Here is a 15577-nt window from a genome sequence, read left to right on the forward strand (position 1 = left end):
TTTTAGTCATGCTGAAGTGCAGTGCTAGTCATGTCATAACCATGCTCTATAGAAGCTGCCCAACCAACTGCTTCTCTGAATAGTTTTCCTAAAGAAGAGGAAGTTATCTGAAGTTTGATAAGAGTAATTTTTACATATATAAATATATATAATAATATATATAAATTGCAGTTTCTCCATACACAGACCAGTCATCAAGTCTGTACAAAATTAATGGAAAATATATCAGGTGAGAGGCATGACTGGCTGGCTAGTTACCAGAGGAGGTTTAAAAGGTCTGAACACTCCCTCAACCTTTCCTGCCAATCATTCAGAAACTTCCTCTGTCAGACAGCCTCATCTGTCACTCAGGAACTACATCTACTTGCCTGTTTATTTTCTCACTTAGGGTTGAGGTCACCTGCTCTCCTTTTAGCTAATCAGAGGAGACAGCAGTAATCAAAGCACAAGATCAGTGCTCCTGGGATGTCCTTCTTGAATAGCGTCTCCCTATGTTCTTCTGCAAACCTTGCAAAGTAACGTAGGCATATACAACCAGAGGAAAAGAACAGGGGAGAAGGCTTTTTTTTGGTTTGGTTTGAGATCCAGCTAGAGGAAAGAAATATTGCTGAATCTTATATGCTACCTGGAAAAACAGGTGTAATATTTACTGAGGAATTTCCCATGCATGAGAGGAAAAAATTGTTGCTAGTTCATTAAATGGTAGCCCTTCATGGGAAAATACAACTGATGTCCTAGCACAGAGGTAAAGTGCAAAAGGTAGGTGAAATTACTTGTTTTTCAAAAAAGTAAATCAGTTTCCTGACTGCTTGTTGTCCGTAAGGGACTATCCATAAGAGAACATGCCAGGTGTGTGGGCATGGGTGGAGTTACTCATTTTGCCTCTCTGAAACTTCCTCTACTAGATACCTTTGTTAGGCTCTGCTAAACAGTATTAAATAGTTGTCAGGTCCTGCCTTAGAGATCAGTGCATTTCAGCATCGACTGTGGAGTTGACTCTTAAAAAGAGCTTTATACCGTGGATGAGAGGTTCATACCTGAAAGAAAGGGCACTGAAAAAAAGCCAGAATTCGGAGAGAGAAAGTGCATCTGACTTGTTTGCCCCTTGCTTAGCTGTGGAGTGGGCCGGCAGTTTGCCTTACCTTGCAGACCCTTGTGCATCTTGAAAGGATTTAAAGGATACCAGTGCCAGCCTGCTCTCTCAAGACCGATTTCTCTTTGTAATGCTATTGTTGTGATGAATCATGCATTACTATGATTAGCAGAGAGAGGTACAATTACTTTTTTCCAGCAGTGGCTGGTAAAGGATTGTCTGGAACCCCAGGCCTGACAGAGGTGGAAAAAGCATCTTGTCAGATATGAAGAGAGCAGAGAAATCAAAATTGTTGCATTTACAGAAAAAAAAAAAAAGTTGAAAAGGAGCAAAGGAGAACAGGAGGAGGAAGGCTTGTAAGTGAAAACTGCCACGAATGCGGCCCTGACTGAGACAGACCTTCCCTCTGAGCAAGTATGGCTGTTCTCGTGCATAAGAAGCCACTGCTGCTTATCAGCAACTACCTGTACCAGATGGTACCCCCCAAGAAGAAATAAAAAAAACCTTTACAGAGCCACTGACAGATACTGAAGAAAAATAAGCTATCCTGGAGAAGGTTTAATAATTTTACCCAGCAGTAGGAAAGTGCCTGGCAAAATTGAAAGTGGGAGGAAAAAAAAAGACAGAGTGGAAGAGAAGACAGTTAGTTAAGAGGAGGAGAGCACAGGCCAACTGTATGGCGGTCCCCACATGGTCTCCCTTCTTGGGAAGGAGGGCAAGCTTCTTCTTCCTAATGTTGGTTATTCTTAACCTGCATAAAGAATGATGCTGAGATGATACCAAAGTCCTAATAGCCTTTGAAATTCAAGTTCTCAGTGGAGAAGGAAGAAAACTTTCAAATGACGCAAAAGTGAAACAAAACATTTTCTATTTCTATAGTGTAAACGACAGTAATCTGTTGATGTCCTTAATATCTTTTCCTTGCTTCCCAATAACCTCTCATTTCTCCCATTGTCAAGGCATGAACGCTTCCGATGCTTCTGAATTTCTATCAATCTTTGTAGACTAAAATTGCCTGTAGAGTGTAATCTCTTACAGGTGGCAGGGCAGCTTATCTGAAAGGTCCAAAGCAAAGGCTTAGCGCTTGCACCATTCAGACCAAAGGCGCACCTACAGCCGTTGCAGACTTGTGTCACCATGCAGGATAAATGTGGCCCAGCCTCGCCCAAACACTGAAGTCACTTAAATCCTGTTGATCTGAGAGTGAATCTCAGACTAACAGTGCGGGCTGACCTGTTGGTCCCACTTCCCTCCCATTTGACTGGAAACCGTAATCGACTATCACGCTGCCTTTTTCCAAACACCTCTAAAACGACACCTGACGCTCCCGTCTTGTCCCACCCCAGGGTGCCCCAGCGGAGGGCACGCTCGAGAAGGCGACGCAGCGGCTATGTAAGGGACTCGGCGGAGCACCTCGGGCGCTCGACTGCCGTGTTGCAGGGGCGGCGGAGGGACCGGCCCGCGCTGGGACGGGAGCCGCGGCCCGTCGCGGCGGGCTGTGCTGCTCTGCTGCCCTCTGCTGCGGGGCCCCGCGCGGTTCCCCTGAGCCGCCGCCGCTGCCGCCGAGCTCCCGCCGCCAGGCCGGGCCGGCGGGCTCGGGGGCACCGCCCGCGGCGGCGCAAGGTGCGCTCCACGCGTTGCGGCGTGGGGAACGGCACTAGGTACGTTTGGGAGGAGGAGATGGCCGCCCCTGTCCCCGATGGGGCCGTCGGATTTCGACCCCGCCGTTTGGGGGTCAAAATTCGACCCCCGTGCTCCCAGCGCAAGCTTAAATTTCACAGGTGGTGTGCATTTTATGCCTGAAGGTGATTAATTTCCCAGTTAAGAGTCTGTAGGCGGTTAGAAACTATATAACAAGTTTTGTGATGACATTAAAATAATTTTAGTTGAAACTTAAGCTGCGACTGCAAATGCCGCATTATCCTGCAAGGCTTTGAAAACGAGGGCGAACAGCTGACGCCATGTGCTGGCTGCTTTCACTATTCGGGCTTTGTGCAGGGGCAGAAGGCGAAGCTAATGCCTGCAGTAACAGCAAAGCCAGGCTGCGAGCCTCCGGACCCAAGTTTTTCTGGATCCCGAGCGCAGCAGGAGCCGTAGGACGGCAGCAGCACAGGGGCTGCACCCGAGGGGCCGAGGTCTCACTGCAGGATTGCAGCCATGGTTCGCAGCTGCAGTTTTATCTTTTCAGTTTCGATGGGCTGAAAGCTATTAATGACTTTGAGTGAACTGTTCATTACAGGATCTCAAAGCAGAACACTTCCAGCACAGACAGTGACTTGTGGATTTTGTTTTCTTTTTAATGATGATGTCTATCACTCTTTGCCCTAAGTAACCCCTCCGTGCACTAGATATAACGTTTAATAAAAAGGAAGTCCTCTGCGGCCGCTTTTTTATTTAGAAAATGAAAAAGCGGGCACACCACCACCATTTCCTCGCCTTGCAGCTGCTCTTCACGGCCTCCCCACACGCAGCTGTAAGGAGGTCGGCATTGCTCAGGTGCCGGACACGCCCCCGAGAGGCGCTGGGAGCCGCTGGGCCCAGCCCCAGAGGGGCCGAGGGGAGAGGTAAAACCCCGCACAGCGAGCAGCAGGGCACGGCCGCTGCCCCCCCGATCCCCCTTCCTCCTTCCTCTCTCCCTCTCCTCAGGGTCCGCACAGGCGCTGACGGGGCGGTGCGGGCCTGTCCGTTAGCCCGGCCACCGCCCCCTCAGCAGAGGCCTCAACGGGCGCCGCCGCGCAGCCAATCAGCGAGGGCGGGGCTCGGCCCGCACCCGGCAGCGCCGCCGCTCGCTCCTGCCCCGCCTTTCCGCTGCTGAATCCACCGCCGAGCAACGGATCGCCGCGGCGATCGATTCTCTCGGCTTGCCTTCCCGCCCCGCCGCCCCTGCCCAGTTAGACGCACCACCCCGGGGGCGGGTGCGGGCGACTGCCGGAGGGCGCGTGGCTGCAGGCACTTGGGCAGCGCCGCCACCTCCACCTCCCTCGGCGTGGCCGCCTCCCGCCTGCTTGCCGGCAAGGGCTGGCGCAGCCGCCGCGGCTGTGCAGCGGAGGGCGTTCCTCAGGGAGAAGGGAAGGGGGCACCGCTAATCCCCGCGTGTCCCGGCCCCCTCCCCCCAGTCCCGCCGCGCTGAGGGAGCCGCGGGGCTCGGGGCTCTCCGTGCTTTTTCCGTGTGCCTGCCCCACGAGCAGGGCGGCCCGGGGCCATGGAGCGCGTGTTCACACCGCTGGACTGCCTCCTGCCCGCCGGTACGGTACCTCCCGCCCCCAGGCGGCGCGCGCCGCCGGCCGCCACCAGCCCGCTGCGGGGGGGGGGGAGCGGGGCAGGGCAGTCCCGGCGGCGGGCGGCGCTACCGGGGGCAGCTCCCTTGCTGGGCGAGGGGCGCCGTGCGGCGGGAGCAGGGCGGGGGCGCTTCCCGCTCCTGCCCCGGCGGGCGCCCGGTAACGCCGCCGAGTTCCGCAGCCTCCCCCGTGCGTGCTTGGTTTTAAAACACTCCGGTATAAACAGCGTAACCCTCTGTCTGCGTGGCCGCTGCCTCTGCGTGTGGGGGGACTGTCCGTGTCCGTTCAGTAGTGCTAACCGTCCTCTAGGCCGGTTGGGCACAAGTGTGCTGCACTTCAGATAGTTTCTTTTTTAATATACCAGTTTACTACCGTTTTAACCCCTTTGGAGTTAGAATTTTAAGCCCTTTGGATTTAACCGGTATCTTCAGCTAACTTGCCACAGTTTCCTTGGGTTGGCAGGGCCTAGCGCTCCAGTTAAGTGTATTTCTTGGCAAGGGCACCCGCGGGCTTGGCTTCCTGGAGGTGCCTTTGGCCTCAAAGGTCCCGGCCCCAGCCGTGGAGCCTCCTGCCTTTGCGCGCTTCCCTGAAACCACCATGTGCATCCCCCTTGCCTCTTCAGTTCTGCAAGGCAAAGCTTTGGGGCTTGGGTGGGGTTTTTTTGTTGTTTTCCCAAGCTGTTCTTGAGTGTTCTATTTTTGTTTATTATTTTTGAGACCTGAGAGGTGAGCCTTATTAATATTTATTATTAATCTCATCATCTCTATAAAGGATAGAGCACCTGTAATAATCACAGACATCCAAGTAGCTTGTATGCTGTTTGGAATAGGCACCTCTTCTTCACTACATGTTTGCAGTATCTAATTCAGTAGGGCCCAATTTGCTATTCAGTGATACCATTATAAACAGTAAATATTTTTATCTTTCTATAATGTGATTTTAAAGCTGTATAAAACTCATTTTGGCATAGCAGCTGAATTCTAACTTAGACCTCTTTTCTGCTCTGTTCTGGCACTGAGACTTAAGATTCCATGGTGAGGTATATGTTGTTATTTGTTTACTAGTAAGATCTGGAGGAAGGGGAGAGTTTAACAGAATGAAGACTTTTAACAATTCAATATGTTTTTACAGCTAGCAGTTTAAGAGCATGTTTAAACTCTTTCCAGTATTTTTCTTTACATCACATTTTGCTCTAATTTTTAAAAACTTCTTCAGGATACGTTCAAAGCTTGTAACAGGTGAAGCTGTGCTCAAGGTATTCCTGCCAGAAATGTATGTTTGACTCTGTGCATGTGTGTATGTATTTTGAGATGCATTCATTGCTTTGGGTAGAAAGAGGGAATTGGCATGGAGGTGAGATTTTTAATGGGTTAACTTTGATTTGTTGCAGTGTGATGTCCTCTTGTATGAAATGAGGAGTAACTACTTACTAAAAGTATATAGTAAGGTGATACAAAAATGTACCTTAAGAATTTCTCCCTGGGAAGAACAGGCATTGCTATCTATATTCTAAGGTAGTTGCTTTTGATAGGCATTTGTATGATGTTAGGGCTACCATGTGTCCCTAGTTTCCAGGAGTTGTCTTTTTTTTTTTTTTCTTTTCTTTGGTTATGTCTGGTTGGAGTTGAAGATTTGGGATGTTTGTTCACAGTTTTCAGATGACCCACAGCCTTGTCAGACCAGAGGCTTCAGCTGGGTGTAAAGAAGCCTGCTTCTTTTGAAGAAATGGCTGCTACAAGTTTACGACTTGGTTATACAGGATAGTGTGCCTATGAAATGCACAGTGGTACTGCATCTGGATCCTTGTCATCATTACAAACATTCATTACTAGCATTTCAGATTGGTTTAGCCTGCTCAAAGGATGCAAGGCTGAGCAGATTTATCTGGCTATTGCACAGTTTAAAATCTGGTATCCGACTTAGGGAACTCAGAAATAAGGTTTTCAAAATTGGGTAGGTGAAATGAGGCTCCCGCATTCTTCTTGAAGAAGTACTAGTAGTTTCTCCATCTGTTTGCTTCAATGGGACATGTATTTAAGTGTCCAAATAATATAAAGCTAATCTGTGTAGAAGATGATGCTTCTTAGCGGCTAAACATGAGGTTACAAAATAAACCCTTGCGAGGACATGGAAGTACTATGGACCTTGTTCCCTTGCCTTCAATAATATAAATGTATAGCAACATATATAAAGTTTCTGGTTGCTTTCTAAAGCCCTGTGTGAACACAGTGGCACATTATGGCGAGGAGAATGTGAAAGATTTATCAGCTATGTTTGGAGGTTATTAGTTACTTTTTTTTAAGGTGTTCAGAAATTATGCTAATATTTATACGGAATAGAATAAAACACTTACAGGTTTTGGAACCTAATATTAGGTACCTGAATTGGAATTTCAAGGCCACGTGTGCCTTGGTAATTTTAGTCAGTGTAGTTAGAGTGAGTTCTTATTTAGATAGTAGACTATATGTCTCCCTGTATAGCACCTAACTGAGGTCCATGTAGCAGATATCTGAGAACTGCTGTGCTAAAGCTCAGAAACTTTGAACAGTATTCAGTCAAACAGCTGGAGCGCTGTTGAAAATGACCGTGCAACAGTCAGAAAGCTGTGCTGTGTACTTCAGAATTGTGCTGATTTGCTTAACGTAGTTTAGAATGGGTAACGAGGTAGAATTTAAAAGTGGGATTGAGCTCTAAATTTGAGTATTGAATACTGAAACAGATATATTTTTATTTCCTCATGAAATGGAACCATTAACAAGGCTCATAGAAGTCTACCCTGAAGTCTGGTATGCTGCTGTGAAAGGGTCAGGGAGAAGCTTTGCAGGGTGAAGCTGTGATGCAGCTGTTGTAGAAAGCTCATAGTCAGTGATGTCACACTGTGGCCTGCGAATCATTACAGGAGTAGCTTTGTTTTTTTTCTGGAGCATCCTTTGATAGACTAGATATTTCCCTCCTGCTGTTTATACCCTTTTTTTGCACTATCATTGCCTCCTGCTGCTTGTCCCAGACTGTGCTGCAGGCACTTCAGCAGAGAGACAAGTGTTTCTAATTTATTTTTTTAATACCATGAACTTCAGGAGCTGAGTGTGCTGTGCTTGTGATGCTTGTGACTGCTTAACAGCGGAAGTACTGTAGCATCCTCTAATAAGGTTGCCCCTGAATATCACTTGAGATGTTTAGAAGGGCAGAGTGCCAGTGTACTAAGCTGTGTTTTCTCACAGGGAACATTTTACATGGCGTGCCATAATACGGCCTGGATTCTCACTCATCTCCAGATGTGATTAATGATTTTTTTGCCTTGCACAGTCCTTAAAATGCAGCTCGTTATTGGTTTTATCAAGTGGAGTGATGTAGAAGGAGGATATTTTCCTCAGTTTGTAATCCAACACCTGCCATTAGGAGTGTCTTGTCATGTTGAGGCGGAGGGACTGCAAAGCAGAAGCAAATCTAGTCCTTCTGCTCTCTCTGTGCCTTGCAGAGGGTTTGTTGGAGCTGAGTTTCCTATGACTGACAGGAGCCTGCACTACCAGTGAGGGTTAGTTCCCCCCTGTCCCCGCGTCTCCACGCCCTGAGTCCTGTGACCAAATGCACTAGTGAACTATGCTGCATTGAGAGCTAGTGGTTAAGACTTGGTCCGCTGAGAAGAGAGTGTGCTAGCTTCATCTCACTGAAGCAAGGTCATCTATATGCCATGAGAGACACAGCCACAACAAATAGGACAAAGACTGCTTCAGAATTATGTGGAAATAGATAGTTGTCTCTTTGTGCAAAGGGACTATAAAATTCTGCATTGAATTTAAAGCAAAGAGAACAAGAGCAAGCAACAATATGCTGTGAATGCTCTTCCATCATTCCGCAAGCTTGATTGTCTGTTGCTTTACTATAGGTCTTCTCCTGGAAACGCTACTGACTGTAAACAAGTTACCTCTAAAAGGATTATATCACCATATTCCTTTTTAAATGCCTGGGGCTTAAACTCCTTCCTTAATGTTCCCTTTTCTCTGACACTAAGAATTGGAAGTTATTTGTAAAACAGTGACATGTTTGCCATTCACTGAATGACCTCCAGTCTAGCATAAGCATCAATAACCATCTAAATGCCCCTTCACTAGAGCTCTGCATGGTCTCTATAATGCATTATCTTGCAGTCTAATATACGAAATTCTGTGGTAGAAATCAAGACAGTCATAGGGTTAGGAAATCAACCTGATGGTCTCTGTTAGCTGTTGAACATTAAAGGCTTATGGAAAATGGAGTCCCAGACTATTGAATTGCTCTGTAATTTTATAGGTTTTGTGCTACTGCTGTTGGATCGGAGTAGTGAAGTTTTTAGGTGGATCAGATTGTTCAAAAGCTGTGATTGACTTCAGCAAAGTTGAAAGATGTTAGCAAGGGTGTCAGTCCTTTAAGACACTTTCAGGAGTTCCTCAATGAAATTAGCAAGCACTTCCATATGGGTGTTATACTGTTCTATGTTTTTAATTGAAACACATTTAAAACACTTTGTTTTACGTGAATGTTGCTGACCTGCTCCTGCTCTTCATTTCATATAAGTAGTAACACCATTCATTTAGTCGAGTTACCTGGGATGCCTCAAGTTGTTTTTGAGGTAGCTGTAAATATTCAGCCTCGGACCCTGCTGCTTCCTAATTTGCTGTGCTGGGTCAGCAGTTGTTCTGTAAGTATTATTGTATAGATTACTTACAGGTGCAATTCTGAGTGAAGTATTACAGACAGCGTTTAGCAGACATAGTCATTGTTAACCTTACCACTTTCTATTAGATCTTTGCTTTCACACATTGATAGCCTTTGGAGTTGTTTTGTTGATTTTTTTTTTTGTTTTTTTTAAATGCTTTATATGCAGGTATGTTATTTGGAATGGGGCGGCTAACCATTTGAGCTAATAGGAAGATGAATATACGTTTGCTTATTTTTGTACACACACACAGAGCCTCCTTTTGAATTAAGTTGACATGAAAGCCAGTTGCTGTTTGTTTGTGTGGATGATAGATTCTCATCTCGTGCAGTGTCAGTGCACTGGTAGTTCCATATCTTGTGGTCACTAATAGCGCATAGCTGGCATTCTGTTGGATGGGAGTATAATGGTAGAGGGGACTGAAGGGATCTTAAAAACAAAAAAAACCACACCAGAGTATAAGAGCAATAATGATGTCACTGGAGCTTCTGAGACAAAAACTCACGTTCATTACTGCTTGCACAGATAGTAAAGCACTCAGATAAATTCCTTTTGGAAGGTCTTGTTATTTTCCATCAGTTGAGGCTTTCAAGAGCAGCTTACACCAAGTTCTGTAAGGAGTCACTTAGGTGTAGCAGATTGAGCTTTAAAGCTAAGAAATATGCTGGCTGGCCTCTTAATGTATCCTGTAGTCTCTCTTTTTCTTTTTTTTTCTTTTTTTTCTCCTGTGATTTAACATCAGATAAGGAGGTGGGAAATACACTTATTCCAGACATCAAAATGTTCATGTTGTTTGTATCCAATTAAATGTGTGCAGGACTGCTGGAAACCATTTAAACTTTTTAGTCTTTAAAGAGCAAAATATTAATCTTAAGAAGGTACAAGAAGTCAAGGAAAATAGTGGACTTTCAGGTTTTGTTTTTTCTTTACTGCATTTCGCTTGCATGTCTCTGGTCAGCTCTTAAGATATTTTAGCAGTTTCAAAGCAGCTTTAACATTACGTTATATCTCAAATCTCTGTGTATTCATATATATATAAGCTAGTTTTACTTTCTGTAAGTGGAAAACAGAAGAGAGGTTTTTTTCCTGTTTGCAAAGCTCATCCAAGTCTGATTTATGGAGAAATTGAATATGAAGCAAAGAAATGAGGCAGTTTATTTACACAGGAGAAAAGATAATACATACAGGTTTCAGATTTTTTCAAGATCCAAACTAGCAAATCCCAGGCATACTTGTAGATTTGCTTTAGATTTGAACATCCTGAGACATTAATCAAAGCTTAATCTATGTGGAAAAATAGCAGCATCGAGAGTAAAACCTAAAATCAAAGTCTTAAAAAGGAAGAAAACAAGTAGCCTAAAAAAACCCCAAGCAAACAAACCACCTGAAAACAAGTAAAAGGGCTAGCAGCTTCTCTTTGTGAGTCAGTTCTCAGCAGCTTTCACTTCTAGTGAGTTTTAGGTTTGGATATAACCTAAGGGATTAGGACCTTTAAGAACAGTGCTGTTAAATAGTGCTTTGTCCAGGGAAATTACTAGCTAGAAATTTAACGAAATTTGTTTCTGTGTGACATAATAAAAATAATCTATGCTGGTCTCAAAGTGCTGTTGTTGAAAAATGTGGATAAAAGGAGACGAGGGGGGACACTCCCCCCCCCCCCCAAAAAAAACCAACCCAAAACAAACAACAAAAAACAAGCTACAAACAAACAGAAAACCCAACAACCCAGTAGCAGATTTTACCCAGTACAAAATACAGTAAATGAACAGGAGAGACCTCTGATGTATACACCCACTTCTTGGTATGTTATAGAACATTCACCATCTCTGATCTCTACAGAGAGAGGGGAGTTTTCAGTGTGTCCAGCAAGATTAACTAACCTGATCTATTGCCAAATAATTTAAAGATTGAAAAGAACTGACTGTCACTTGTCCCTTCCACCAAAGTGACTATACCTGATCACAGCGAAGGATAACCAGTTCTTAAGATTTCTGGCTTATGTCTTTCTGTAAATTATAGCTGTGCTGGATTACATGTAAGTAATTTATGGAAACAGGTTCCCCTTTCCATCCAACTCAGACATTAAACATGAGGAATATGATTAACAGTGTTTGTGTAGTACTGCCTTTGCATAATTAAAAAAAGAATTGAGAATTTAAAGTTGCTACAGGAACATTCAGTTAGTTAAATTTTACATGGAGAGTACACATAGTAGCTTTTGGATTGCTTTTAAATTAAAGCTGTTGCTGTACATCCAGTTGCAGTTGAAGCTGCTGGAAGGCTTTTCCTGTCATTTCCTAGCTTTGAATTTTATTTTGAATGGCAGTCGAATTTTCTCAGTGCTAGTACTGATTCTTTGTAGCTTGTGTTGATGGATTGTCTGCCAGCCTTCCTCTCTGGCAGGACAGAAGCTGGAGGGACGTACGTATTTGTCAGGCCAATTGAAATAAATGGGAAGCTGGCTAGTGAATTCAGTAGGAGCAGAACCTGTCCCCTCACAATTAATTTATTTTGTAGTTGTGACTGCTGATGTGGGTTCTGTTTTGTTTTATTTCTTTTTTTTCTTTTACTGTAGCTCCTCTTTTCCCTTCTGTTCTTTCCCCCAAATTATCCGGTCAACGTTGTTGCTGGGCAACACAGCAATAAGAGTAGTTTGGAAATATTTATACGTACAGTTTTTGACCACATTGTTCAGTGGCGTTGGTGGTAAAAGCTGTCTGTGTGTCAGATGATACAAAGAAGTTAGTTTTGCTGCAAAAAGAAAATATGTTGACGGCACAAAGTATTGGGGCCTCAAGAGTTCCTTATCTAGAAAAGCTTTGGCTTCTGTGACAGTGTTGATAAGGGTCTCTGTGGACCTGCTTGGTGGAGGCACAGCAAAGGCTGTCAGGAGAGGTGCTCCTTCTTCTTTTTTTGTTTTTTCTTCCCACAAACATAATTCACAATTATGTATGCTATGTAAGCATATATGAAAGAAGAGTACCATTCTGCTTCCATAGCAGAAGGGCACTGGTATGTCAATGAAATCTCTGTGTCTATATGTGTGAGATTTACTTGCTTTTATGCTTATAGCTGACTTGGCTGTGGCAAGCAAAGCATTGACGTGTAGACCAGACCTAAGCACAGGCCGAAGCTCTAGTTGCTCAGGATGAGTTAAAAGGATGCTGGGTTGAAACCACACCTAGGTGGTTGTTCAGCAGATGGTGTGACTTACATCACTTGAAACTTTCCTGAGGTTGACTTGGGTCACAGAGCAGCTGTGCAAATACAGGGTCAATCTCCAGGTGCTCCATTTTGAGACTTTGCACTCTTGATGCGAGTTTCATGTACGGGGGAAATCCTGAAGAGTTCTCTGTAGTTCGTACTACAGAGTTTGACCTGTGTATTGGTAATGTTTACAGGTATCAAGATCTTCGCTGGCTTTAACTACGTAACTGAAAGCCTCTAATGCAGACACTTTAACACGGGCAACACTTTCACTTCTGGAAATGAGTGCTCTGCAAGCTGTTCGGGGTAAAGACAGCCTTGTGAGTGTAGTCTGTGTCCCCATATGGAGCACTTTCCCTGCCCAGTTTACAGTTATATTTAATAACCATCTAAACAGTGTTTTGCCATACTGTGAATCCAAAAGAGAAAAAATGTTAAGGAGGGCAGCTTGAGACTCAAGCAGCTAAAGATCTGAAGCCTGGACACTCGGTCTGCCAAAGGACGTGGTGCAGTGGCTTAGCTGCTGTGGATGCAACAAGAATAGCTCTTGGGCAGTGTGTGACCACCTCATTTCATAACGAGTTGACCTGGGTACACTGGAGATGATTAAGCACTGCTGTGAAAGCGTCTGTCTCCATATTGCCATTTCCTGCTACAAATGGGAAATTTACCTTTCAAGTTCCTTAAAGAAGAGTTTGATTTATTTTTTACGAAAAAAAAGGGCCAATATTGAGGAAACTTTTGTTAAGGGCTACTTAGTGTTTGGCTTTCTGGACTTTTGACAGTAGTGTTCTTGAAAGGTCACTGCAGCAAGACTGCTTCAAACTGATCTAATGACTTTCACTGGGTTCAAAGTAGAATGAAGGGTGTTATCTGCAATCCTATCTTTTTAGGATGCTGGCATATTCCTGCTGTTATTGAGAGTGCTTTCCTATTAGCTCTTCTTTCTTTGCCCAGAATCCACTGTGGGAATGACATTTAGTACTGTATGCACAGGCTTTGAGCCTTTCTAATGACTTTGGTAACTGTGAACAGAGGATTTAAATGGTCATTTTGTAACTGTGGGAAATAAAATCACTGATATCAGATGTTCTTCCTTGAACTGACTTGTTGTAAGGTTTTCGGTTAGAAACTCAATTTCCTAGTTCCCTGTGTCTCTATTTAGACTACTGTTCTTATGTATTGGTGAGTAGTAATGCTGCTGCTGTATTAACCTGACTCATAGTAAGGAGTTTTGTCATTTGAGCCTGTGGAAGAATTTCTTCTTCCGTCTTAGTCTGCTGTCCTGTCATAAGGTCATAACTTAAATTTTTGTGCCAAAAAACCTCTTTAAGTCAGTAGGAAACTGGATCTACTATGTAATGTTTTGCTTTGTCTTCTGTGACCATTTTTGTTCTGTTTTTTTTTCCTCACACCCACAGCTGCCATAGTTGTGTTGACAAAGCCCCACCTATAAGCCCGATTACACAGAGAGCACAGCAGTTGTCCCTTGGGAGGAGCAACAGCAATGCTAGGAAAAAAAAAAATCCCTTCTTTTAGAGTATGCTACACCTCCATGAGGAGGGTTTTCTGGCAGGGACATGGGCAGAGTGTGTTGCAACACGGACATGCTCTGCACATCTCCTTTCACTGCAGTGGACTGTTTTTCCTGCTGATGAAGTGTGAAGTCTGTGAAATTATCAGTCAGTGTCTGGCTTCCCCAGAGAGGATGGGGAGTGATGAGAGCTTGGTTGTGGCCTTGTGGTATCACTCAGTGGAGATGCCCATATGGTGTGGGGAGGGGGCGCTTAAAAGGGGGATCACAACAGATGTTTGATAGCATACTTGTTGCCAAAAGCTTTAATTGTCAGCTAGCTCCAGTAAGGTAGTGTTAGAGCTGTCCCAGGGGTGCAGTTAAGGAGGAATGCTGTTCAGATAACACATAGTGTAATTTATTATTTGCATTGGTATTGCAGTAGCTATGTTTTGTTAGGCAGACAAAGGCATAACAAGACCCAGAGGTTGGACATTGGAGCCAAACAAATTCATACTTGAATTAGGTACGGATTTTTAACAGGGGGAAGAATAACCAACCATTTGAACATTGTACCTAGAGAAAGGTGGATTCTTCATGGGTGTAAATCAGTTGCAAGTCATACTTAACTTGAAACAAGAATTAATTTCAGGCTATCCTTTATACAAAAGGCTAAACTAGATTGTCACAGCGATCCTTTCTAGCCTCTGAATCTATAAATCTGAAACAGCCCACCAAAGGAGAGACTTTTCCTTACTATTTACGTAGACAGGACAGACTTGTGGGAAAAGAAAGGAACTGATATATCCTGGGGTACTGCAGCATAGAGTATCAAGTGGCTAGTCTTGTGTCACAAAGGAGGTCTTTGAGAACTGGGAGCAGATTTAGGAGCTCTTGTGATGCAATTCAGAAATTCAGAGGACTACTTCTTCCTTACATTTTGACTATGTTGTATGTTTTTAAAATTAAAAAAAAAAACAACCCAAACCAAAAAAATCTGTAGTACTTGGTTGTGGTTCCTAGGCAGCAAGAGGAACTTACTGCGGTAAGACTATACTACACAGTGTGCTGAATTTACTGCTGGTTACTGTGAGCTATCAAAAGCTTTAAAATAATTTCCATAGATTCTATCCTTATTTATCTGTAAATATTATAATTGTGAATCCCACAAGGAGGAAGAAAAGGCTTGAATTCAGACAGCGGAGCAAATAATTATGCTGAACTTATACAACATTATGCCCAACTATTCTGTTTCTCACCCAGATTTACATTTGCTGAATACATTTGCTGAAATAAATAGCCAGTTTCCTTTGAGAATGAAGTTGGAACTGAATAAATGTAAGGCTTCAGAGTACTAACAAAGGGACTGAACTCTAAAATAATGTAGTTATACAGCCCAAATAATGTAAATTAGAACAGCAGAGAGGAAATCTAAATTTAGGAATACATAGGAAGAGCTAGTAATGTTTTGTGAGAGTTTATAAACTTACAGTTTTGTAGTCTGATCCTTTGCTGTTTAATCTTCCCTTTTCTTCTTTTCCCCCAATGGTAAATACATATGGAAAATACACATCTTATGATTAAAAACAGTAGGTAAAAGGAGTTTTGTTACTTTTCTCAAGTGGAGGAGCCTATCAAAAGAGGAGAATTTAGGAAGGAAAGCCTGCTGTTCTATTCAGTGGAAGAACCTTTGCAGCTGACGGTCTATCTGTACAGAAGAACTGTCCCATTCATAGCTTCCCTAAGAGCATACGTAACAGACCTTGAAAATATGCACTGGTTCTGTTGCA

At 43.9% G+C, this 15577-nt stretch overlaps 1 protein-coding gene across 1 annotated transcript in view; it reads left to right on the forward strand.

Moving 5' to 3' along the window:
• Positions 1-4127: 4127 nt before the first annotated feature.
• The window catches only part of TPK1 (thiamin pyrophosphokinase 1), a 314655-nt gene continuing 303205 nt past the window's right edge, over positions 4128-15577 (forward strand). Inside the window, exon 1 of the mRNA XM_050891078.1 lies at positions 4128-4338. Within this exon, the coding sequence (XP_050747035.1) occupies positions 4296-4338 (43 nt within the window). The 5' untranslated portion in view covers positions 4128-4295. The remainder of the gene's footprint in view (positions 4339-15577) is intronic.

Source organism: Gymnogyps californianus, chromosome 2 (genome assembly GCF_018139145.2).
Source record: "Gymnogyps californianus isolate 813 chromosome 2, ASM1813914v2, whole genome shotgun sequence".
In the NCBI taxonomy this organism is placed as follows: Eukaryota; Metazoa; Chordata; class Aves; order Accipitriformes; family Cathartidae; genus Gymnogyps; species Gymnogyps californianus.